The sequence below is a fragment of the Heterodontus francisci genome, chromosome 16, assembly GCF_036365525.1.
Source record: "Heterodontus francisci isolate sHetFra1 chromosome 16, sHetFra1.hap1, whole genome shotgun sequence".
In the NCBI taxonomy this organism is placed as follows: Eukaryota; Metazoa; Chordata; class Chondrichthyes; order Heterodontiformes; family Heterodontidae; genus Heterodontus; species Heterodontus francisci.
This window is the reverse complement of record NC_090386.1, coordinates 75,604,702-75,631,669: the sequence shown is the minus strand read 5'-3', so window position 1 is coordinate 75,631,669 and position 26,968 is coordinate 75,604,702. Positions and strand designations below refer to the sequence as shown.

The 26,968-nt window shown below is 40.7% G+C and overlaps 1 protein-coding gene across 14 annotated transcripts in view; it reads right to left on the bottom strand.

Annotated features, from left to right (window-relative positions):
* LOC137378208 (band 4.1-like protein 1) overlaps positions 1–26,968 on the bottom strand; it is a 312,011-nt gene that overhangs the window by 34,634 nt on the left and 250,409 nt on the right. For 13 of the 14 annotated variants that reach the window (XM_068048399.1, XM_068048394.1, XM_068048403.1 and 10 more), the window contains exons 10-13: positions 20,027–20,124; positions 12,651–12,826; positions 7,149–7,333; positions 905–1,090 (exon numbers count right to left, since the gene is read on the bottom strand). In XM_068048399.1, coding sequence (XP_067904500.1) covers positions 905–1,090; positions 7,149–7,333; positions 12,651–12,826; positions 20,027–20,124 — 645 coding nt within the window. The remainder of the gene's footprint in view (positions 1–904; positions 1,091–7,148; positions 7,334–12,650; positions 12,827–20,026; positions 20,125–26,968) is intronic. The other variant, XM_068048401.1, reaches the window with a different exon arrangement.

Here is a 26,968-nt window from a genome sequence, read left to right as displayed (position 1 = left end):
GATTCCTTTGACAGCATCTTCCAAACCCCCGATCTTTACCACCTAGAAGGACAAGGGCAGCTGATGCATGGGAACACCACCACCCTCCAAGCCACACACTATCCTGACTTGGAACAATATCACCATTCCTTCACTATCGCTGGGTCAAAACCCTGGAACTCCCTTCCTAATAGCACTGTTAGTGTACCTACAGCCCAAGGACTGAAGTGGTTCAAGAAGGCAGCTCACCATCACCTTCTAAAGGGCAATTAGGGATGGGCAATAAATGCTGCCTGGCCAGTGACACCCACATCCCACAAATGAATAAAAAAAATTAAAACATTGTGCCTCACTATAATGTACCACAAAGGTGTGTTGTGAAAAATATTATTGGCACTGCTGAAGCAAATGCTGAAATGTTGTTCAAATACCATGGCAGAAAGATATTGCCATGTTACTTTACAGGAAAGAATAGTAAGGAAGTTCTACACTGCTGTTGATCTTTCACAAGAGATTTGGAAAATTTTTCATACTTTATTCAGTCCACTGGTGTTTATTGAGGGCAGCAGAATATCATAATGCATCAAAATATGTATCCAGAAAATGCTTTAAAATGATGCTATCTTAGTCTCCTGAGAATGTTTAATAGTCTGACTATTTAATAGTCAGATCTCTGTTACAACTTCCTCTCATTTTACTTTGTACCTAGTATAAGGTGGGAATTTTACTCAATGTACGAAGCATACAATTAACTGTGGTGTAATCCAATTTAAAATGACACCCGTCCTAGTTATACCATAGCTGCGACTAGAAAAATAGCCACCACCAACAGACTAACAAGCAAACGGATAATCAAAAGCCAAAACCAAGTAGGCAGTTCTAGCACACCTACGACTTCAACAATGTGTTTATAAACAAAACCCACCTCTTTAAGCTTCTCAGACTCCTCCTGCTCTTTATCTTTAGGTTTCGATGAAGATGGAGAAGTAGTTAATTTCTTTTCCCGGTCACTGTGACTTAGCTTAATAGCAGTAGATTCCTGTAAAGCCCGTTTTAGTTCATTGATATTGGCCTGATGTTTCAATAGTACATCTTCTGATTTGTCCAGGAACTTTAGCATAATTGGAAAAAAAAAAGAGAACATTACATTAGAAGTGACAACACATTGTTCATCAGGGATGTTTAACCCAAATGGAAGATGATGTACCTCTAAGTCCATTTCTTAACATATTTTTCAGAAAAGTCTCGACACTTTATTGAAGGGGTTAACCAGATAAAATAAATGGATGAACATCTCTGCTAAAACAGCAGCAGAGACAAGAATTTCAGACCAATAGGTTAGGTGTTGGAACGCCACTGTCCCCTCACTTTAGGGCCTTAGGAAGGTGACTGGACTGATGATCAGTTTCCTTTTCCTGTAGTGAATTTTTCATTCAATTACAAAATGTAATTCCATTTAAATATACATGATCTAATTTTATTACAAAATATACTTTCTAATTGAATCCTCCCTAAATACGTCAAAGGGTGCTTTTCCCAGAATTACTTTGCCGACATTTCAATTCATGTCAACTTCATGTTAAACCTAGTTGGGTCTAAGAATATTAAACAGTGTGTCAAAAATGATCCGCTTTTCTTTCTACTTGACTGGCACCTTGATGTTAATACTTGCTCATGCACATCAATCTCCTTGTTATCATGCTTGTCTACTAACTACTGTATAAGGTATCTTGGTACAGGGCTCAAAGTTTCAGTGTTTATGTAACTGTGTTAAATCTATAGCAGTTGAAGTGCAAATGTGAGTAATAAGCTATATTTAACACAGAACTCATCAGAATCCAGTTTTGTCTCTGATGGAGACAGTAACAATTCCTATGTCAAATATTATGCATTGCAGTAATTCTAGGCATCCTGGCACCACTCAAGGCAATGTGATCCAACACCACCCCCCACTCCTGTAAAACAAACTTACATCATGTCAAATTACTTCTGCACTTTTCACACTTCATACCTTCTGCCTACTCAATGAACATGAAAACACTATTACACAGTGTAGAGTGAATGTCTGCATCTAGTGGAAGTGGCATTGCATCTAACTGGAAATGATATGTTTTTAATGATGATCAATACAGTCCACAAGATGAAAAATTAACAAACGCACAATAAATCAATGGCAAGGAACTTTGCGCACAGCAAGCAAGTAAAAAGCATGAAGTGCTATACTGAAATGTAATGTATTTAGTGATCAAACAATGTAATCAAAACATGACCAATGGTTAAGAATGTTATTTTTCAGACGAAGCCTCTGTAGCATTTTGACAGTACCACAGTCACCCATGAAATGTATGTTAGCGTATAGGTAGTGTACTGACAACAATGAAGAACTATGATTCCGAAAATTATCACCCACTTTCTTGTGTGGTAATGAGAAGGATCATTCTGTCTTTTAATCTCTGAATCAACATCAATTTCCAGTTTTGAGTTAAAATTCAATATTTCAATGGGAGCAGTAAAATTGTGGAGTTTGTGGGTGATAAAGCTTGAAGGATATATGACTTGGATCTATCTGATGTTATAGCTATATTTAGTTTGACAGATGAATCTATATTCAGAAATAAATAGAAACTTAATATTTTAAAACAGGTATGAAAATGTTTCACATAAACTACAGTAAAAACCAATCCACAGTGCGTCCGTACACTACCTCTTGCCTAAGTTTCGGTTCATCTTCATGTTCCATCTGACAGCAAAATTTTAAAAGAAATCAAGTCAATTAAATCCAAAACAAGAACAATCATAATTTATTGATCCTCATATGAAAAATGGAACCAAGTCAAACCATTTAAAAAACAATGCACGGAACAAAGTAGCGTGTGCAACAGAAAATAGATTAAATCAATAAAAATAGTAAGGATGCATTTACACTACAGGTTTAGAGTTGTTACCAAGCAACTTCTGCTTCATACCAACACTAAACTTGTGTAGGGTAAATCTGGAGTCAAGGTCCACATTGACTCTGGACTAAGTAACTCTCTCCTCCAGGGAGTCTCACTGTGGTTCACTCCATGGATTAGTTTGCATTTACACCACAAAATTACCTTGTATTAACAATGCAGATATACGGTTATTGCACTCTAAATCTACTGCTATGCATTGGATAGCTGGGTGAGTCAAGATCATAGAGAATGACCACCGCCAAGTTCCATAAGGTTGCTGGTTTTATTGGAAAATGATAAATAATTTAGAAGATCTGGTCGCACTTACATGTTTAGATTTCTGATCTCTTCCACAAAAGTACTTTTACTCCTTCATACTCCTCCATATATCCTGCATAAATTTCCTTAAGCAAAGGAAGGAAGACCCATCTAACAATAAGCCACCATGAGACTATGGTCAAACTGTTTATACTCTGTTACAACTATGTGGAAATACCTTCTAAATGAACAAACGTAAAATGACCCTATACTGTGACTTGAGATTGTCTTTAATAACTTTAAATATGGCTCCTTCATTGCTCTTTAGAGGAACTGCAGTAATCAATTTTCATTTCTTGTTTTGTAACATTTAACATTTGTCTTTACATAGCAACTAGTTCACTGGGTTCACGGAAAATGTTTGACTTGTTTAGAGGCTTAACAATGTAATCAGCAATTGTCTCAATATATGGAATATAATATGGAAAATATGCTCCATTTTGGTTTAATGTGAGGCAGCAAAGAATGCTGAAATAGTGCAATAAAGCTCAATTATCAATTATATAAAAATTTTGGACAAGGACTAATCCCTTCTCCCTCTTGACAGTATAACAGCAAGTATTGTTGATTGCCATGCCTTGCAAAGCCGACTGAGGACAGTTCTGTTAAGGGCAGCAACTAGATGCCAGAGGTTCAATTTGAGTTTCAGAGCTGAACGCAAGCATTAAGTATTTAGGTTTCTAAAGATGTCTGGGTGCTTCCAGCCTATCTGCAGATCTATAAAATGGAAGATATTGCTCTGCTAAGCCAACTCCTAACCACTAATGAAAAAGTGGCCATTGTTACATTTCACCTCAGTATAAGACATAAAATAAATAAGTCCTGAATATACGTTCGGAATGTGTTATGCAGTGGAATTTTGCTTCTCTTGGTCCTGGAAACAGAAAGCAAACCTCTTCCAAAAAACCTTAATAGACAGCCTATGTCAGTGCTCAATCACACATTATGCCAATGCGCAGCTCTTTTCGCCCCGCCCCGACAATAGTCTTTCTTTGCTTCAGTTATCATGCTTACTGCGAATAAGTGATTTGATCATAAGAACATAAGAACTAGGGGCAGCAGTAGGTCATTTGGCCCCTCAAGCCTGCTCTGCCATTCAATAAGATCATGACTGATATGATTGTGACCTTAACGCCACTTTCCTGCTGCCCCCACCCCCCCCCCCCATAACGCTTTATTTGCATGTAGATCAAAAATCTGTCCAGCTCAGCCTCCGCTGCTCTCTGGGGTAGAGAATGCCAAAGATTTAATGACCCTCTGAGAGAAGAAATTCCTCCTCATCTCTGTCTCAAATAGGAGGCCCCTTATTTTGAAACTGTGCCCCTTAGTTGAGATTCCGCCACGAGGGGAAACATCCTCTCAGCAGATAACCTGTCAAGCCCCCTCAGAATCACATATGTTTCAATAAGATCACCTCTCATTCTTCTAAACTACAATGAGTATAGGCCCAACCTGCTCAACCCTTCATCATAAGACAATCCCTTCAACCCAGGAATCAAACTCGTGAACCTTCTCTGAACTGCCTCCAATGCAAGTCTATCCCTCCTTAAATAAAGGAGACAATAACTGTACACAGTACTTTAGGTGTGGTCTCACCAATACCCTGTACAGTTGTAGCAAGATTTTCCTACTTTTATACTCCATCCCCCTTGCAATAAAGGCCAACATTCCATCTGCCTTCCTAATTACTTGCTATACCTACATTGTAACTTTTTGTGACTCATTTAAGAGGACACCCAGGTCCCTCTGTACCAGTGTTGTGCGTTGCGGGTGGTTGGGGCTTCAGGGGCGTCCCTCCAAGCAGAAAGGTCCCCCCACCCACCAAGCCTGCAAGGCGACTGCCTGGTATTACCAGGTGGGGTTCTTGGGGCCTTTGTCGTCCAGCCGCTGAGGGTAAGATACCCGCAGTAGCGGGAGGAGGCCCGTAAGTGACAGTTAATTTGCCAGTTAAGGCCTTTGATTGGCCTGAGGCGGGCGGGCCATTTCTCGCAGCCTCCGCCCCGCGTAAAATTGGACCAGGGGTGGGCGGGGAATGGCCCCACCCCCCTGCCTCCCACTCAATTTTACGCCCCACTACCACCACCAGCCTGCTCATTGGGGGGGGGGGGGGGGGGCCGTAAAATTCCGGCCATGGAATCAGTAGCTTGGGCCCAGATTTTGGAGTGGGGACTGAAAACAATGGCTTCAGTCTTCCCAATATTTAACTGGAGGAAATTTCTGCTCATTCAGTATTGGACGTTGGATCAGCAGTCTGATAATTTAGCAATAGTGTAGGAGTCGAGAGGGGTGGTGGTGAGGTAGAACTGGGTATCGTCAGCATACATGTGAAAACTAACTCTATGCTTTCAGATGATGGCGCCGAGAAGTAGCATGTAAATAAGAAAAAGGTGGGGAGTCAAGTAATGTTGCAGGATCAGGAAGAAAAGCTATTGCAAGTGATATTCTGGCTATGACTAGGTGTGGTTAACTGTGTCAAAGGCTGCAGACAGGTTGAGAAGGATGAGAAAGGATAGTTTACCTTTTTTTACAGTCACTTTGTTCAGGCTTATTGCAAATTTCCTAAGTAGATTCATTGATCTATTTTTGGATGGCTTTCATCTGTTTGGTAAACGTATCCACAACATTTTAGGACTGGCATTGGCATAACTGTGAGCCATAGAATTGTCTGTGTTTGTGGGTGTTTCTTGGGAATCAGAACTGGAAAAGTCTGTTATATTCCTAAAACCATGTGGATCCATATCCCCTTATGTGGCTCGGTGTATATTTGTTTTATAATGCTCCTGTGAAATGCTTTGGGATGTTTTATTACATTATAGGTGCTATATAAATATATAAGTTGTTGTTGAACTCACTAATCCTAAACATCTCGGGGTGGGGGGGGGGGGGGGGGGCGGTAGGGACATTAAAGTGGTAAAAATCTGAATCCTGATCCAACCCGCCCACTTCCAGTTTCAGCGGATATGGTACCGTGGTAGTGTGACCATTTGCTGAGCTCTGCCAGCTAAATCCAGGTGAGAATTGCCCCATCCACAAGGTAAGTGCTTTTCCAATTCTCTGATCATGTTGTACTCAGTCATAATGTTGCTCTTCGATATCTAATTCAGAGGCTCACTTAACTCATTATGTTGGACTGCAATCCCTCGTCACTGCTACAACTCTCTGGCTTCTTGATGCTGCTTGTTATTGATTGTCATTTTGGATTGGCAGCAATGCTCCCTCTTAGCCATACAGCAACCCAAAAGTTCCAAAGCAGGCAGTGCACAAGTCAGCCCCTATAAATTAAAGCTTGTGCGCAGGCGGCCACACAAAAATGTTTTAATGTGCCTGCGCACTTAAATGAATCGGCCCCACAAACAGAAAAATATAACATCTCAGTATCAATTTCAAGTACTTCCAAATCAGGTTTAGCATGATCATTTAGAGATGAAAGATCGCCCAGCTCCACTCCACGACTGCACCAAAATTTGTGCCTTCAAAAAGTACTCATTCTCTACAAATATGAATTTGACTGTTTCTTCTCTTGGGCATCCTCATGATGTTTCCTAGTGAGGCTGCAATTTGGGTTGAGTCATGGGCAATTTTGAGCTGTGGACTTACTCCCATCAGGAACTAAGATTGCACTGCTCATATGAATAACACTTAGGATCCATAGAACCAGCAGAGAGAAATTGATCCCACCAGAATCAGCTGCATTTGAATCAGCCCCAGTCATGAACTTACTTATTGTATTAATCCAAGTTTTGAATTATGCTGTCCAATTTGACTCAGACAGACAAAAAAAAAGAGTATTTATTTACAGATACATGCTATCCTGCTAGGCTAGACATTAATCTCTCTCGTATTTCTATACAATCCCACTAATCGCCTTGAGTACAGAAGATTGCATTAGGATCTTAAAACTTCAACACTATGTACCTTCATTTCTTTAATTTTTGTTGGTGTGGTTACTTCATCGTTTTTTTCTGATTTTTGGGAGGATTTCTTGCTGTCTGACTGTGTTGTGTCTGGAGTCTCTGTCCTTGAAGTCTCGCTTGCTTCTTTTGTTGACTCCTTCAAAAGTGCATCGTGATTTTCCCCAACTGAAGCTGGACGGAAAAACTCTGCAAGTCAGAATATCTGACGTAAAATGTGGTCATTATACTCTTAACACATTTCAAAGCAATCACAAGGAATTTGAGTGTAATTTGATACAAGGTCATGTCAAGGTGCACTAGTTTAATCCTGGAAACACATTGGGGGAGAAACTAGTACCCGTCAATTCATTTTTTGAACAAACAATTAGAGTTGGACACAGGGTGGAGGAACCAATTTCTGATAGAGACCAATTTCGAGGTGCAACCAGGAAGTGTGCCAACTTCTAGTGTCCAGAAGCCTCACCTAAAAGAGGCTAATCAGAGTCCTAATGGCTCTTTTATGACCCCACTGCCAAATGCACATAAATTGTGTAAAACATGTACCACATAGGCTCTGCTCAGTTTTACCAGCTTTACAGCATCCTTAAAGAGACGACAGGAGGTGCTGCCGAAAATGTAAGTTAGCATTTTTATACTTTATGTGGAGCCAGGAAGAGCAACTAGTGCTCCTCCAAGCTCCATAACAATACTGTGGACTTATGCAGGCCTAGTTTCCTCCCCCACCCACCTCCCTGTCTCCTTCCAATGTTGTTTGCCACCTGCCCATAGACTTACCTATGGGTTGGCTCCACATCACAGCTGGACATTTTCCAGGGTTGGTGAGCTGCATTAGCATCCACAGTTTGCCAGTTTTATGTTGGTAAGGCTTAAACTTCAATTCGCAGTGGGCCTTGGGCCTCCAGGTGCACTGGTTTCTGGCATCACACCAATCTCTCCATTACATCCCCACTTGCATATCCTATCTTTAATTGATACTATACAACATCAAACTTATTTTCAATTATATTTCTATAATATTGGCTGGGTCTCTTTTCTCTTGAATAAAGGCTGAGGAGTGACATAATAGGTCTTTAAATTATGAAAGGTTTTGATAGAGTGGATAGAGAGAGAATGTTTTCACTTGTGAGGAAGAACATAACTAGAGGCCATCAATATAAGATAGTCACCAAGAATCCAATAGGGAATTCAGAAGAAACCTCTTTACCCAAAGAGTGGTGTGAATGTGGAACCCGCTACCACAGGGAGTGGTTGAAGCAAATCGATGCATTTAAGGGTAAGTTAGACAAGCATATGAGGGAGAAGAGAATAGAGGGTTATGATGATAGATTTGGATGAGGAAAGATGGGAGGAGACTTTGTGTGCAGCATAAATGTCAGCATGGACTGGTTGGACCGAATGGTCTGTTCCTATGCCATATATTCTATGTTATCCTGTGTAGCACTGTCCAAGCAATTGATGATTTCCTATATTGGAGGCAAACATACATAGACTGCATAAATTTACACAGATGCAGGATTGCAATTTAATTCCAGCCTGCATTTCATTCGTTGAATAAGTAAAAACTGGCATTTGCATCTTTTCAAAAATGAAACTGATATTAGTTCTAATATGCCAGCAAGATAGATTCATGGAGTTGTCATGCAGACCCCCATTTGCCAAGACTGAGGCATATTAATTTTGTCACATGAACATGGATTTTTAACTGTTGCTGCAGCCAGGAAATGACTTGTTAAACAGATCAGCCGTGGCTGGAAAAGACATTTACATACTAACAGACAGTGCTTGTAAAGGCAAAGGGCCATTCCCTGACACATTCAAGCCACAATGGACTTTGATCACCAGACACTGAAGGTGAGGAAGCTCACATTCCAGGATGACTGCTATGATGGCCGAATCCACAAACAGACTTGGTCAAACTAGCTAGTCACATGACTAACATGCTGGGCAACCTGAGTTTTTCTGAATTGTACAGACAGACAGTTTGAGGGAAAGACTGTTTGCTCCTGGACTGAGAAGACCTCTCCTGTCTGTTCCCATCTCTTTCTCACAGAACTCCAAATCCACTGAAGACATGGACCTCAAGAGGGAAAAATCTCCTACATCGAACAAGATTTAAGAAGAATACTGGGCCCCAACAAAAAGCAAGATCTCCCTACAATCATGGACTCTACAATGTGTTCAAAGAACAGTAATCAAAACCATCTTCAGATATTGCCTCAAACTTTTCCACTTTATTTCTTTTGCTGTTTTCTGTCTCTATCTGCATGTGTGTTTATCGCGTATGCATGCCAGCATGGTTGCGTCATGTATCCATAGGCATTAACCGAATTAGAGTTTAAGTTTATTAAAGTTCAACCTTTCTTCTTTAAACCTAAGAAAACCTGTTTGGCTGGTTTCTTTGCCTTACAATTGGAAAGCAGTGAACAAGGATTCACTAAGGGGGAGATAAAAAAAATGGTGTGTTTAAAATAAAACCCTGTTACGGTAAGACCAGGTGAAGGCTGAGAGGGAACCCTAGACCCCTTCTCACCTGGTCGTAATAGAATCGAAGAACATTATAACTAGAAACAGACCCATTAAGTCTTCACCATTGCTTACACAATCCCACTATCCTACTCATTAATTTTAATATTCTATTTTTCAAGCAACTATCCAATTCCTAATGACAGGAATTTATAAACTCTGGTTCGACAGAGTGGCAGAGAATTCCACGTTCTAACCATCACATCTCAAGAATTATTTTTTAAATCGTACCTTAATTCTTTTTATCATAAATTTGTTCTTCTGTTATTGCCTCATTAATCAGTGAAAACAATTATTTTTTTCCTTCAAACTTTGATAATCTTGAAGATTTCTATCACATCACCTCTTCACCTTCTCTGCTCAAGTGAAGAAGCCATAACTTCTCCACTGGGTTTATATAACAGTCAGCCCTCATTCCTTTTCAGCTTTTTTGCTTGATTTGTGCTGCCCTTTTGACATATCAAACGAGTCATTTAAACTACTATAAGTGCACTAATATGAACATGTTGGATCTGATTTCCCCAGTAGTACCATCACGCATACTTGTAGTTAAATATTTTATATCACATTGCTGTAGTGTGCTCTTTGAAAAGCAGTTCACAATAACAGTACAAATGCATCTTTCCCCTAGCAGTTTGACTTCCGCATTCACTCTCCCTGGCTTTGAAGGGGTGGAGAAAATACTAAGGTCTTTATGCTACAGCTTTATCTCACTGATAGAACAAGATGGGTTTATTTCTGACATGTACTATAATAATCTTGCATGAAAAACATAATAGTCTGTGCAAAATAGGGCCACTTTAAATGACCATTACTGTGCTGGAGTACTATGAATTAATGATTGTAGGTAGAGCTCACTTCATTCATCTGCAATCTTCTTTCACTTGCCAAGATGATGCAGCAACCTGTTATTGTCTTTTTCTGCTTTAAAAGGGATAGTTCACAGGTGAATAATTATTTCAAAAAAGTCTGTATCACATAATGTGTTTGAAATTTTAAAAAGTTTTGAAAAAGGTAAATCTTCCATTTGTCAGTGAGTCAATAACTAGATGGCATAAATTTAAGATTCCTAACAAAATAATAAAGACGACAGGAGAATTATTAATGCAGAGGATTGTTAAAACATGTAAAGACTTCTCAGAAACAGTAATGAAAGCAGAATGCATAATGGAAGTGCATATACAAGGGAAAAATAAATAAATTAAGTGGGCATGGGGAAAGTTAAGGAATAGAATTGTGAATAGTTTTTTTAAAGAGATCTAGCACAGGTGTGATGGCTGAATGGCCTCCTGTTCTGTAAAATTCTGAGTTTAGCAAGAGGTGTGGAATAAGCAGAATGGATGCTTCACTCTAGGCATGGGGGGTGTCGGGGGGTGGGGGACAGAGAGAGAGAGCATACTGTGGTGTTTCCCAGCTGAGTCTTTTATTTTTGTGAATGAACACAATACTCATGATTGTACACAATCACTACTGTAGCACCTTTGCCAGAGTGTTGCAAAATAGTGGGCTTTCATATGTTTAGAGCATAAGTTATTTTTAAAAAGAAAAGGTTTGAAGCTAGCACACATTTAAGTTTAATGCTGCTACCTTTGAATACCATTGTTGTGATTTGAAAGACATGAGATAACATCAATATCGCTTTTATAGCCAAATTGTAATTTCTAATAGTAAGCAATAAAGAAGCCTGCACAATTAATCCCAGACTTTAGATATGGAGACGCCTGCTGTGTACACAGGGCCTATTTACACATTTGTAAAGCTACATTTAATCTGGAATAATAAACCAGCTGTGCTATATAATATGTTACTGCATCACAGTAGGAGACAGGGAGATCACGTACACTTCTTGTACTAACAATGTGAGGAACTTGGCTCAATGGTTAAATCAAAATTTTTTTTGAATGCCAAATTAAGCCTCTGTAAACTCGGTTTACTGGACATCTTTCATTGTGATATTTGGTATAGTTTGAATAGCTGATAAAAGTTAAACGAGAAACTGTTCATGAATAAAATGTGTTACAGCTTTATGAGGGTCCCCAGAACTACAAGCAACATTGTGTCATTGTCAGTAGCATCTGTATTTCATGAACAACAACAACTTTTGTTTTCTCTTGTGACAAAAATGTGTCCCTTCACATTTTTCAAACACGTTTTGCCTCAATACAAATTTTGGATCCTGTTCAACCCCTTGCATTTCAATTGCAGAAAACTACTAAGGTAGAGGTCAAGACGTTATTAAAGTTGCATCTTAAGTATTGCAACCATAATTTTCTTTTAGGTTCTTCACCTTATGCAATTACTGTGCTAGAACGGATTTGGCGCTTTAAAAAAATGCTCATTCACATCTGACCTGTCCTTAATGCCTTTTTGTTTCCTTTTTTGTAATGGTTGAACTTCCTTCTTCATTCTTGGCTGGAAAGATCATTGCATGTACCATGTAAAGCCATTTGCACCCTGGTGAAATCTTGGTGCACCATCATGAAAGCTCATCTAGAAATCCATTCATTTACCCTCAAAAATATTTGATCAGAGTCACAAAGTAACAGGTGTACGCTTTGAAAGAAAATCATCTCCAAGCATTTAAAACAGAAATGCACTGGTAGACTGGAAAATCCAATATAGCTCAGTGATTAAAGTAAACTCAAAAAGACATAATAATTGCAGTTATTTACATCGCAGCACTTTACACGTAGGAGGAAGTTCCATTTAGGGGACAAAAGTGTATTGCACCCTTTCCTATTTTTCTTCTTTTTCATGAAACAGTATGGAGCAAAGAGAAGGGAAATGGGATCAGAGGATATAGCTCCGGAGAAGGATGCAGCACCACAGATATTGTGAGTTTAATGGCTTTCTCCTAGACACAGATTTCTAAGACTCTCCTCCAGTTTATGCACTGCACTTTTTTGTAGTGCAGACATAATTGAAGACAGCTTTGATGAATACTTCAGTTGGCTTAGTGCATATATATAAAAAAACATACCTCCATCTAGACTCCGTGACATTGTATATCTTTTGCTTGAGGAGCGTTCAAAATATGGTGCTGGACGATCAATTAAAGCACTGGCTTGCCTTGTTTGAGCCTGTGTACGGCCACTATAACGGAACTTTGAACCCATCACAAGAAATCCCTTTGGAGGTGGCTCAGGGGAGACAAGTCTAAAAGGAAATTAATGAACACAGTCACTCCATACAAAAGACTGAGAACATTTTTGACAATTGCCTAAGTAACTGACGAAATAAACTGCAACTTACAAAGAGATGTGTCAACAATTTGCATTTAGCTAGCGCCTTTAACGTAGAAAAAGTTTCACAATGCTTCATAAAGCATAATCAGGCTAAAATCGATAATAAACAAAAGAAATTAGGATGACTAAAGCCTTGGTCAAACAGGTGGTGGTAAGGAGGATCTTAAAGGAGGAGAGGGAGGTAGAGATGCAAAGACGCTTAGGAAGTGAATTCCACGGTGAATGCAGGCAGGGACACAAGCTTGGAGGAGTAGGGAGAAGTGAGTCTATGGACAGATTTGTCAGGATTTTGAAGTTGGTGTACTGAGGGATGGATGAATAATAGATTTCAGCAAGGATTGTGGCAAAGAGTGAATGGAAATTAAAATAAAGACTTGCATTTAAATAGCATCTTTCATAACCACCGGACGTCCCAAAAAGCTTTACAGCCAATGAAGTACTGTTGATGTGTAGTCACTGTTATAATGTAGGAAATGTGGCAGCTAATTTGTGCACAGCAAGCTCCCACAATCAGTAATGTGATAATGCCCAGATAATCCGTTTTTTGTGATGTTGATTGAGGGATGAATATTGGCCAGGTTACTCTTCAAAATAGTGCTGTGGGATCTTTAATGTCCACCTGAGAGGGCAGACAGGGCCTCGGCTTAATGTCTCAACTGAAAGTGCACATAAGATACAGGCAGTGGAATTCTGGATGATGGAATTTAGAATGATGAGGAGTTTCTGCAGAGTAGAGCTTGAAAGAACACCTGGACTAAAGATGGAAAGACATGGGTTAAGGGTATCGAGAAGGAACAGGAGGGATAACATACCATGCATGGGGTGACTTTGACAAAGATACTCTCAGTGCCACAGCCATGCCAGACACCAAATTGAAGGGATTTGAACAGAGGGAGTAATGAGCATGAAGTTAGGTGGCGGTAACAGATTTGAAAGTCTTAAAGGTTGGAGATAGGGCAATAGTTGTGGAGGATAAAGCGGGCAAAGGCCACCTTCTAAAAGAGCAAGATCTTACAGCAGTTTTGAAAGGATTATCAGTCCTGAAACAATTGGCTTGGTCCTGGCTCAGATTTTGCCATCAGTGATGAAGTGACAGTGCTTGCCACTGACCTTGAAGAAAGCTGCCTATGAAGATCTACAAAGAGCCTTATACATGGATTTCTCCTTTCTTAATATTAGTTTGAGTTGGGCACCAACTTAAGGGGATCTCCAGGCTTCTAGCAACAATGATGTCATCAGCAGAGCAAGCAGCCAATCACATTGAAGTAGTCACACAGAGCACAAAGCAGAAAGTTAAATGCATTGATGATCTTTTACTTATTTTATGAATTTTACAGAATGTGAAATAAATTATTGCAACATACACAAGATGAAATATCAAATTGTAAAAAAATTACATTTAAAAACTTGATTTTTTTTTTTTAAACAGCATGGAAACATTTTATGCTACTCAAATATAAAAATAGCTAGAGGTTCTTCAGTATTAGGTATAGAAATATAGAAAAAATAGGAGCAGGAGTAGGCCATTTGGCCCTTCGAGCCCACACCGCCATTCAACACGATCATGGCTGATCATCCAAACTCAGTACTCTGTTCCTGCTTTATCCCCGCATCCCTTTAGCCCTAAGAACTATATCTAGCTGTTTCTTGAATATATTTAATGATTTGGCCTCAACTGCTTTCCGTGGTAGAGAATTCCACAGGTTCACCACTCTCTGGGTGAAGAAATCTCTCCTCATCTCAGTCCTAAATGACTTACCCCTTGTCCTTAGACTGTGACCCCTGGTCCTGGACTCCCCCACCATCGGGAACATCCTGCATCTAGTCTGACTTTGTATGCCATTAAAAACCCAGTTACACATCAATAACAACATGTAACTTTTTCAGGGGTTTTTAACAATGATATTAGAGAGTAAAAAGGCAAGTTCTTATCAGCTCAGTGATTTCTAATTGATTGCAAGCTGTAGGAACTGCAACAGTGTAACCTATGGAGAAGCACAGAATCACTGACAACTGCTTGTGGATTTTTGCAGTTAACTGCGCAAGGATGAACTCCAGAAATTGTCATTAGTTTCAGAGGAGTAATGATGGGGAATGCAGACAGTTCCGCTGTCATTATTACTGCAACATCTGGGCCAATGGCATAACCATCTTATTCACCTTAAAAGCCACCTTAAACATCTATGTTTCTTCAGCTCAGCAATTTTATAGTGTTTCTCTGCAGCTTTCCAAGAACTGCCTTACGGATACTACTGACTCCAAGTGATGACCATTGTTAAAGTCACTAAAGCTCCAGTATTAGCTCCTCTTTTAAAAATCCAATGTTTTCTCTGATTTGCATCTAATTGCAATTCAGGATCTTTTGTTTAACAGAGAAACTGTACAGAATCAGAATCATAGAATTGTTACAGTGCAGAAGGAGGCCATTGGGCCCATCATGTCCGCACCTGCTCGCCGAAAGAGCAATTCACTCAGTTCTATTCCCCCGCCTTCTTCTCGTAACCCTGCACATTCTTCCTTTTCATATCACAGTCTAATTCCCTTTTGAATGCTTCAATTGAACCTGCCTCCACCACACTCTCAGACAGAGCATTCCCAGACGTTAACCACTCTCTGCGTGAAAAAGATTTTCCTCATGTCACTTTTGCTTCTTACCAAATACTTTAAATCTGCGCCCTCACGTTCCCGATCCTTTCAACAGTGGGAACAGTTTCTCTCCAACTACTCTGTTCAGACCCCTCATAATTTTGAATACCTCTTTCAAATCTCCTCTCAGCCTTCTCTTCTCCAAGGAAAAATGTTCTAACAGTTGTCTAGTACACCAACATAACTAAAAAGAATTGCATTCTCATTTATCTCTAGAAACTGCAATAAACACTGAAAAGATGTCTTGGTGAAGGTTCTTTTATTTTCATTGTAAATCAGAGTGTTTTATGAATAGCTCTGTTATCAAAAATGTATAATTATTCATGTTGGTTGAAAATATTGTCCTCAGTTTCATTGCAAGCCCTTTATTAAAAGATTTACAAGCAGTACAGCATTGTGTGCTGTTTCCACAGCTGAAAACAAAAAACAACTGAAGTCTTCACTCATGCGTGTTTGGTGCAGAGAGCCAACAGTGGGATTGGCTGTGGCCAAAGGCTCAGAACTGCTGGTTCCACCTTGCTCTCTCAGAGGTGAGAAGATTGGTGATGGCGGGGGAAAGCATGGGAAACATCAAGGGGACAAAATCAGAGAAAGAAATATGGGGAAAATTTGCTTAGTGGAGGAGCCATAAACTCAAAAAAGGGTAGCAAACAACTTTATTTATACAATATTTCAAATTTGTGGTTAAATAGACACAGCAAGGATTTTCACTGCATAAAACATTAAGGTGTAAGTGAGCATTTGTGTGAGTCACTGGCCTTGGAAAGGTACACCTGTGGGATCCATCATTACACTGTTGTAAGAAAATCATTTTAAAAAATCTTTTACGTGGAGTAATTCTCTCATATAATCCTATCTTCACTTGAATGCCTTCATCTCTTGATGGGGAAGGGGGTGGTGGGGGGAGGTCTGTCTTTTAAATCTCTAAAACATAAAGTGACCAATTTGACTGTGAGTTGACCAGATGATTTTTCTTCATCTAAAGGACAGTATTGTTGTGTAAAAAATATTTTCAAGAAAAGTGTGCACAGCATTAGTTTGTGATGATTTTCTGACATTGCCTCATGAATACTGTTACAATGTAATTCGATGATCTTTTTTTAAAAGGACTAATTTTGTAAAAAATATACTGCATGATACAAACACCCACTTGTAAACATGTTGGTACCATAACTCTCTTTAAGCTAAATATTATAAGCAGTCTAAATTAAAATGATTCTGTACAATTATCATAGAACAAAACAATAACTTGCACTTATATAAACATTTAATGTAGTAAAGGGGGCGGGGGGGAGGGTGGTGAGGGGAAGTGAGATTTGGACAGGTATAAAACAGACATCAGTGAGCTGTAGAAGAAAGAGCCATGGTAGCAAAGCATGGTCAAAGACATACATTTTGGAAGAAACTTTTTTCCCAATGGACAAAGTTGCAAAGCAGAAGGATTGAGGGAGAGAGACAGAGGTATGCTTAGTTTTAGGTTTTAACAGGCTGAGCTTCATATAAACAACATCTGCAATGCTAATTCCCCCAAGATGAAGTGTAATGCATTGGAAATCACTTGAAATGTCCACCACACTCTCCTTTCTACTCTGCAAGGCCACACTGATGGCCTACTAAGTTCAAGTTAAAACTAATTGTCACAGTAATTTACAAATAACACAATAGACAGCAGCAGTAAAACACAGCAAGAAACTAGACTTAAAACAATAACGATGGAATCAGTCCACAAGGAATTAGAACATAGTTATTACACAGTTCAATAATCTGCAAGACTTTTCAGAGTCAACGGGCAATTCCTCAGTTAGTCTCACTGATTTCAACTTCACAAGTGAACAGAGCTAAACAGGAGAGAAATCTTCAGTGCTTATCCTAAGCAAAAAGCCTCCGGAGACTCCAAGGATACAATGAAGCATATTGTACATTGAATGGATCGATGAACAAATGCTCATACTTTGAGCATTTGTATCAACATTTTGACTATATATAATTTGAATAGCAGCTGGGATAAGGGTTTGCTACCCTTAAAATATTAAGAATCGAAAAGCCTGGCCTGTATCTCGCAGACAATTTAACTTGAGTCTCCATTTAAAATTTTTAAAAGTCAGAATCCACTCTGACTAGTTATTTCAAAACTGTGTGAAATTATGTACATAAAATGTCCCTACTTAATGCAAAATGAAGACTCTACTTTTGTCACAAGAAAGTTCATTGCCAAGATGGCAGAAATAGGAACAAACAGAACAAACAAAAAAGAGGGAGCAAAATAGAAAACTATTTATGTCCATATTCAGCAGACAGCAGCATCAACATTCAACCACTAACAAATAAACACTGGTCATGACATGTACCCAACAGACAAGAATTGTTACTGCCCTCAAAGCTGTGTTTTCAAAAGCTTGGAAAGAAAATGTGGTTATGATTCTATTGAATGAGCAAGATATGATTCATGGAAAGTGTTATATTTTTACTCCTTAAGAACTTTCAGTAAACCATGTACATATGACTTGAACCAGAAATTTAAGTTTGGCAGGTGACCTCACAGTGCCTGCAAATAGATATTTTAGAATTTAACAAAGAGCGAAAGGTTTGAAGGAGAATAACCATACCACTGCTATTTATTTTGAAGATTAGGCAGTGTTTGTGGTTGGAGACCATCATAAGAGGTCTGTCCTCCATTCTAAAATCTTGGACTGGGGATATACAATTGACAATGTTATGAAAGTGCTTCCATTTAAAAAAATTTTTGAGGACTTGTGCTTAAAACTGAAAAGATTCCATGGATGTGTTTATTTTTAACAAGGGTCACTGAGAGGTCTTGTTCGAAAACCACCCTTACTGGAAGTCACATGCCTTAAGCTCAATAAACAGCAGAAAACTTGGTGATTTGGGGAAGATGTTTACAAGAGAAGTGACATGTCAAGATTTATGATGGTCAGGTGGTCGCTTTTGGGATATTGTTTTAACTTTGTGGCTGGGTTGTGGACTTTTGAGTTAGTTGGGGTCCAGCCTGCCAAGAGAGAAACACCCAGTTCATTTCTTTCTTCTCTTCTCTGAAAAGCCCTGAGAGTTCAGTGTGTGTAAGAGCTACAACTCCTGATGCCACATTTCTCCTGAGAAGCTGAAAAAACCTACTGGATTAATCCTCGTGCTGCCTGAAAAGAACTGCTCAAGAAAAGATCCCAGTGACCTGTCAATGTGTTCTCAGACACCAGGTTGTATGCCATTTTGGGACACAACCTATCTCATCTGTTTTCTTCAAGAATTATCAAGTATTTGGCCAAAGTATTCTTTTTGTGTCTATTTTTTGTAAAATAACTCTGCAGAGAAAATTTATTTATTTTTTCATAACCTGCTTGTGTGTATGTGTGTGTGTATATGAATGTGGGGTATTTAAAAAGAGAACTTTCTATTTCAATCTGTGTATTAATGCTTTGCTTTGTTACTGGATGTCTTGTTTTTATGATAAACTGATAATTTTGTTGTTCATTAAAGAAACCTGGCTGGTGTACTTTATTCTGGGATAAAGAGTAGATTATATGATTGACCTGATCAGGAATAGGTAAATATTTAAAATACATGTTGTGACCTGTGGAGAAGTGGAACTAGAAAAGACAGTGCACTCTGCCCGCCTTGGTCGTAACTATCAGTTTACAGGTAACTTGTACAGTCCTTTCAACTGATCTCCGCCCCAACAAATATCAAAATGAACACGGATCTGAAAACTGAATCTTCAATCCTGAAGAAAGATGATCAGAAATGTTTGAGTTATGGCATGACAGACTTTTGTTGGATTAAAATAATGACTAATGAGGGAGTACTGGAGCTAGCACAAAAGAGAGAAGCGATGAGGCTGATTATGTTGAGAAAAATGACACATCGTGGGCACATTAATCTCAAGGATGGTTACTGTGATTGTCATTATTTGGAAACATTGATGGTAATAGATCAAGATGCAGGTAAGGCAGGAAAACACTGCTTGATGTGAGAGAAAGGGCAAGGCAAATTGTGGAGGATGATATAATCCACCTGTGCAGAGATTAGGAAGCATGCACAGCACTGACTGCAAACCTTCAGAGTGAAGCAGGCAGATAGAGATAGAGAGAGATGCAGAAGAAAATATTTTTAACAGGAAATATACACATCAAGCTATAGTGCTGTTGTGTGTTCAACGTGCACGAGTAATACCTGTCTGATATATTTTAAACTAAATTATAAGAGCATTCTAATATCATGTAACTTCCAATATTGTATGTATTATTAGGGATCCCTCACTGACAGAAAAAGTACAGAAAGGCACTCTTTCTACTGCATATTACTCATTGTTTTACATGGCACCCAAGAGCAGAATTGTAATGAATTTCTAATGTACTGACACAATTTAAAAACATTCTCTTGAATCGGTTCCCAATACATCTAATAATTCTCTACAGGCATTACAAATGATAGCCCTTGCTTTCCTATTTACCTGAAGAATGTGTGGTGCTCGATGCAGACTTTCCAGAGTCTCTTGGCAGCTCGGTGATTTGGAAGCTTGAAACCAATGGTGCTTTCAAACTGTTCATACTGGAAAACAAAGCAAAATATGAGTGTGTTGAAGCGTAAACCTTCTATATTATCAGTGCATTACACCAGGAGAAAACAAGTGTCTTTACCTGGCTTCCAACAGTTGTCCATAATAGTAAAAAATCAATTGACGTCACATCAGTTGCTCACCAGGTCAGGGGGTGGGAATGCTTGGGATGGTCAGGAGAAGAGGAACGAGTGATCAGTAGATGGCTGGTTGGGGGAGTGGGGGGGGCACACACGTGTTTTCATGTAGGTTCGGTAGAAACTTTCCTGCTGGCTCCACATTTGTGTAGCGATGGGGCCTTCTTGCTGGTTAGCACCACTTTGTGCTGTGCAAGTTCAGCACATGCTGAAGCATTCGAAAATCTACAAAGAAGCAGTGCGGGTCCCTACTTTACGTAAATTGTTTTCTATTTCCAATATTGCCAGTTTACACTCGTACCACCAGCACTACCTCCTTTCTCAATACGACTGGCAGCACACTTCCAGCCAGAAATGCCAATGCACTTACCCCCCGCCATTCTGGGAGCTTAATAGGTCAGTTAACTTTATAGACCATTAACTACCTTCTTCTCAAGCATAAATTCTCAAGAAACATTCAATAAAGATGATGAATATTGTCTATATTCTCCATTTCGCAAACTTGAATACATTAACAGAAAGATTGCTCAAGCACAGGACAGACTTTAATTTAATAGCATGGGTAGAGACATTGGCACTATTAACAAGTGATAAAGGTGTGCCGCCTCTCATTAAAACTATGGAAGCATCTGGACATTTTTACATATTGTTCCTTGTCTTGACACATACAAATGAACTCCTTTCCAGTTACAGCTTGCTTAAGGCCAGGCTTTTAATTAAAATTTACCTTATCTAAAGCCATATAAAAAATATAACACAGAAATTTCCTCAATTTAACAATACAAACTGCAGCAGTTCAAGAAGGTGGCTCACTAACATCTCCTTGCGGTGAATTAGGAAGAACAACATATATATGTACACTGCACCTTTAACATAATAAAACATCCCAAGGTGCTTCACAAATTGGCAGAAAATTTATGGCCCACCCCTCCGAAGCGGGTGGGGGAGGGAGGGGGCCGGCGTAAAATAGAGTGGGAGATGGGGGTGATATGCCCATCGCCTACCCGCCCCCATTGCTATTTTACTAGTGGCAGAGGAGGTGGCAAACGGCCCGCTGCCCCAACCCAATTGAGACCCTTAACTGGACAATTAATTGCAACTTAAGGGCCTCCTCCTGCCACCACTGGTCAGGCACTTTGGCACCTGTGAAGGCTGCCCAGTAATACCTGGTGGCCTCCTTGTGAGCTGGATGGGGGTCCTCCTAATTGGACACCCTGTGCCCCATGGAGGGCACCCCCCCCCCACCCAGCAACAGGGGCCACCCTTGCTAAAACTATTACCCCCACCCCTTACCCCAATTGTCCCTGGCGAGGCCCGAACTCCACTTACCTTTCTGAAGGGCGACGGCCATCATCCTCTTCCTGCTAGGTGCAGTCCTGTGGCCACTGCTCCTGGTGGCTCTGCTGGGACTGAAGAGCTTCTGACCCGCTGATTGGCCAGCAGTTCTTGGAGACAGGAAGTCCTGTCTCCAGAGGGCAGATGTCCTGACCGAGGCCAATGAAGGGCCTGGGCCAAATTGCAGCATGGCTTCCAGGCCTGACAGAGACAGGCTCTCCCCCGACTTTTTAGCCGTTGGGCGGGGCCACCACCACAACTCCAGTCATAATAAAGCAAAATATGACACTGAACCACATATGGCGATATTAGGTCAGATGACCAAAATCTTGGTCATGAGTTAGGTCTTAAGGAGTGTTTTAAAGGAGAAAAGCATGATAGAGAAGCAGAAGGTATAGGGAGGGAATTTCAGAGCTTAGGGCCATGGCAGTGAAGATATGACTGCCAATGGCAGAATGAATATAACTGGGAACGTGCAAGAGGCCAGAATTGGAGGAGTGCAGAGATCTCAGAGGGTTGTAGGACTGTTGGAGGTTACAGAGTTAGGGGCAGTTTAGGCCATGGATGAATTTGAAAATAAGAATGACAATTTTAAAATTGAGGCATTGCCAGATCATAGGTTAATGCAGGTCAGCGAGCACAGGGGAGATGGGAGAATGTAACTTGGTGCAAGTTGTGATATGGGCAAGACAGTTTGGGTGAGCTCAAGTTTATGGAAGGTGGAAACTGGGAGGATGGCCAGGAGGGCATTGGAATAGTCAAGTCTAGAGGTGACAAAGACATGGATGAGGATTTCAGCAGCAGCTGAGCTGAGGCAGGGTCAGATACAGGTGATGTTACAGAGGTGGACATTTATAACGATGGAGAGGATATGTAGTCAGAAGCACATCTCAGGGTCAAATAGGACGCCAATGTTGAGAACAGTCTGCTTCAGCTCAGAAAGTGGCTAGGGAGAGGGATGGAGTCCGTGTTAGAGAATGGAGTTTATGGTGGGGACCAAAGACAATGGCTTTGGTCTTCCCAATATTTAGGACCGGACGTTGGACAAGCAGTCTGACAAATTAGAGACAGTGGAGGGCTCGAGAGAGAGGTGGTGGATGTCGTCCACATACATGTGGAACCCGATACTGTGTTTTCAGATGATGTTGCCCAGCGCCAGCATGAAGATGAGAAATAGAAGGGGGCCAAGGTTAGATCCTTGGGGCACTCCAGAAGTTGCAGTGCGGGAGTGGGAAGAGACACAGAACAAAAGCTCTGCTTTTGTCATAGTGACATCAATATTTGAATGGTGACTATTTTACAAGTAATACACGGTAAATGAATATGATCACCGTCTGGCAGTCTGCTAGAAATGGAAAGAGCTCACTGGAAGAAAAGGCATAATTTAGCACCTGTTTTTCAGCATGTATAGCACAGTAGACTATACTTTAGTGCAGAAATACCATTTCTATTTACTTGTCATTAAATGTTACCCATTAGCGTTAATTGAATTGTTAAATGTGGTAATTTACTACATCATTGTTTGGAAGCTTTTTATTTGGTACTTGTACATTTGCTTTCTCAATACCGTAGTCATGTAATTTGCATCCATAACTGGTGTATGAAAAATATTAAAACAATGCGAAAACGAAGCCAGCTTCACAAAGACTACATCACAATAGTGTAGTCTAAACTAGTGATCTCATCTGACGCAAACACAAATCTTCTTCCCCTTCAACACACCAGTTCCAGAGCAAATATTTTTGGAACAGTAACTGAGCCTGCCTGGAAACTCCCAAGGAAGGCAACAAAGCCCCCTAAACATTTAAACAAAATAAAATGCTCAGGGGGCTCTGTGCTGTAGGCTTCAGCCACAAAAATTATATACAGACCAAAAGCATGGCAGTTTGCTGTTTGAAATATTGGACTAACAAGGCAAATGTCATGAGTTTAAGTTTCAACACGGTGAGTTAGAAAACTAAATTCAATAAATTTGGCAATATGTGAGCTGTCATTAAAAAAATGTTTGCATGAAATCTGCCAGTTTATTGTAAAAACCCAACTGGTTCATTGATGCATTTCAGGAATGGAAACCTACCATCCTTACCCATTCTGATCGAAATGTGATTCCAGTCCCACACCAATGTGGTTGTCTTTAAAGCTCTTTTTGACGTGGCCTAGCAAGCTATTCAGTTATATCACGACTTTCTCAGGGCAATTAGAGATGGGCAATAAATGCTATCCGTGCCAACAATGCCCACACCCTGAGAAAGTTTTTTATACAAAATATAAATTTCATAATGTGTAGCTAACTCTTAATCCCTTCAGGACAAGAAGGGATGGACAATAAATGCTACTTGCCATCGTCACCCACGTCCCGAGAATAAAACAAAGACCAAAAGAAAAATCAGCTCTGGAATGAACTGCCGTAAAAACTTAAAAATATCTCAACCCAGGATTTCTATTTTACAATCTTTAACATTTCAAATGATCTCAATTTACATATGCAACAGGCTAGTGCTGCTGCATGTGTTGGGTTTTATCCACATAGTAATTGGCAGGAAATCACTGTGAACAGTACAGGCCAGCTATGTGGTGATTTCAAACATATTGCACTATAACTATCGAATTCATCATTCAAAGGCAGATTCAGATCACTAACTTTTAAACTGTAACATTGCTTTTACCAAAAACTGTTATTATTATATGTAAGACACATATGCCAGGATTTTCCCTGTGGATTCTGAATCCTGCCATCAGGCTCAAATGTGGGTCTTTGGCCCACACTGTGTGCGAAACAGTGGCCGGGATTTAATGAGGAGGCATTAGCCCAGCTCACCGGTTGGAAAGTTGCGAGCAAGCCTGCCTTTGCCAGCCCTGGAAGACACGACCGTATTTTACAGTCCTCAGGCAATAAATTGCCTGCAGTCGTGGCTTCTGCCCCTCTAAGGTAGGATGTCCCGCCTCCAAGAGCTGCTGGCCGCTCTTACGTTCCAGTAGTGCCACCAGGAGCGGTGGCCACTGCTGGGACAGCAGCACTCCCTAGAGCAGCAGCCATGGAAGAGGCTAGGATCAATCAGGCAGGCCCTGGGGAAGGGGGGGATGTTCGATTGTGAAGTGGGGGGGGGGGGGGGGTGGCGGTCCTGAGTAGGGGTGGCACAGGGTGCCTGATCAGGAGGAACCCACCCCCACGCCACCATGGCCACCAGTTTTTACTGGGTGGCCTCCCCATGTGGCGGAGTGCCCATCTGCTGCTGGTAAAATACCAGCGGCAGCAGGACGATCCCCCCACCACCTCCCCCACTGCTGGTAAAATAACAGTGGGTGCAAGTAGGCAATGGGCACGGCACCCCCACCATCCCACCCAATTTACACCCTCTGCCTCCCAGCCTGCTCCCAGAGACATAAAATTCCGGCCAGTCAATCATTGTGATTTTCCCCAAGGCAGCCAATCAAAAGGCCAGATGGCAGGCTCGTCATCCAATTAAGGACGCTGGGTGGGCTCATGAAGCTGGAGGGCCAATCAGTCTTTCCAGCTTGAAAGGAATAGCAGGCTGAAATGGAATGCGAGTGAGGGAGAGGGCACTTCAAAATGGAGCCATCCTCTCTCCAAATTTTTAATATTTAGACTAAAAAATGTTTTTTGCAGCCACGCAACTCCTGTGAGGTGAGGGGTAGTGGTGGGAGTTGTGGGGGGAGGGAGTGTTAAACTTCTGAAAGCTGCTTATGGAATGATAATGCTGGAGCCTATATTTACTCAGTTTCACATTCATTGTGCAGAATAAAAGGATTACAAACATGTAGCTCCTCACTAACCCTCCACCAGTCTCAGTGAGTGTCTGCTTATAAGTGCTCAACTAAGACCCTAATTAACAACCTTCACCTGCAGGGAGGAGGCTCCAGGCCTTCCTGGAGCACTGGCCTCCCCTGGTCTGCTGCCAGGAGGCTGCCTTCAGACAGTTAAATTGGCCCCCACTGCTAGTGGGAACCTGGAAGCTGACTGGAAAATCCCAGTCAGGATCCTTTAATTGGCCCGTAACAAGCTGGATTCGCTACCCGCAGCATGCGGGCGGGTGGCCCTGCTGCCCCAAACCCCCCCAATCCCGCCTCCGCGACAATGCCCCAGGGCAGGATCACACAGTCCACCAGTGATATTTTTAGCGCCCACCTGCTTCCACTCCTGGCCTCACTGGGGTCTGAAAAACAAGGCCAAAAAGTTTCACAAATGGAGAAAGAAAATTAATATGGAGGGCTGTATTTTTGAAAGATGTCTTGGCTGAATGTTACTGCCCTCGTATCACCAAAAAGTACAAGCTGTGCTTTGTTTCTGCGTGGAAATTTCATAAGTAGCAGTGAATTCTTTTCTCCCAGTATCGAGGACGCACAAACATCATGCCACACTCCTGGGAAGATATTATAGTGGGTACTGAAGCAGCATTGGAGGCACTGCCACCATTTGTTTTCAAAGGAGGACATACAGATATCAAGTCACAATTCCCATAATGTTCTAATATCACATTGCATACTTCATTTCAACAAAATACATTGAGCAAAACATCTGCAGGGACTATAGACATCTTACTGCACAGGGACCAAATATCTTCGTGCCAATTTCTGCTCCTTTTTATTTGTGGCTGTTCTGCAACCATTTGATGCACAGGCATAAAATGTAACTCAAGTGCAAAAAGCATTTATATCTGTTATTTAGCAGTGAACAACTGTGTTCCATGTTGCTGAACAGAGTTTAAACCAAGCTACATGGCACTGTGGTAATAAAAGCAAAATACTGCAGATGCTGGAAATCTGAAATAAAAACAGAAAGCGCTGGAAACATTCAGCAGGTCTGGCAGCATCAGTGGAGAGAGAAGCAGAGTTAACGTTTCAGGTCTGCAACCGTGGAACGCTTTTCCACTGGTGCCAATACACAAGATAAGGTTTGCTGAGAAACATCGCAAGGCAGTGCCCTCAAGCACAAGCTCATGAACAATGTCTTCACACTTCCATGTGTTCATGACTGGAGCCTTTAGAAGTACAGTAAGCATTCAATAAATCAACACTGTCGAATTCAATAGCTGTACTTAATGCCTCATGCACAAATTATAGGAATTGTAAAACTGGCAAGTATCATCTGTCAAAACAAAAGTGTAAGGATTGTAGCAATGTGCTGTCAATACTGAAAATACTGAAAGAATACGGCACAACATTCAAAACGACAAGATCAAAGAATTGATACAACCCTGCTTTACAATAATCAAATGCCCCAAGAGCATTCTTCAGAGGAAAGTTCTACAAACCCTGTTTGGCACATCTACTCTCCTATTCCTATCACTGGAAAATATGTGGGTGATGACCAATGGGTACACCCTTTGCAGTTATCAGTCATGTC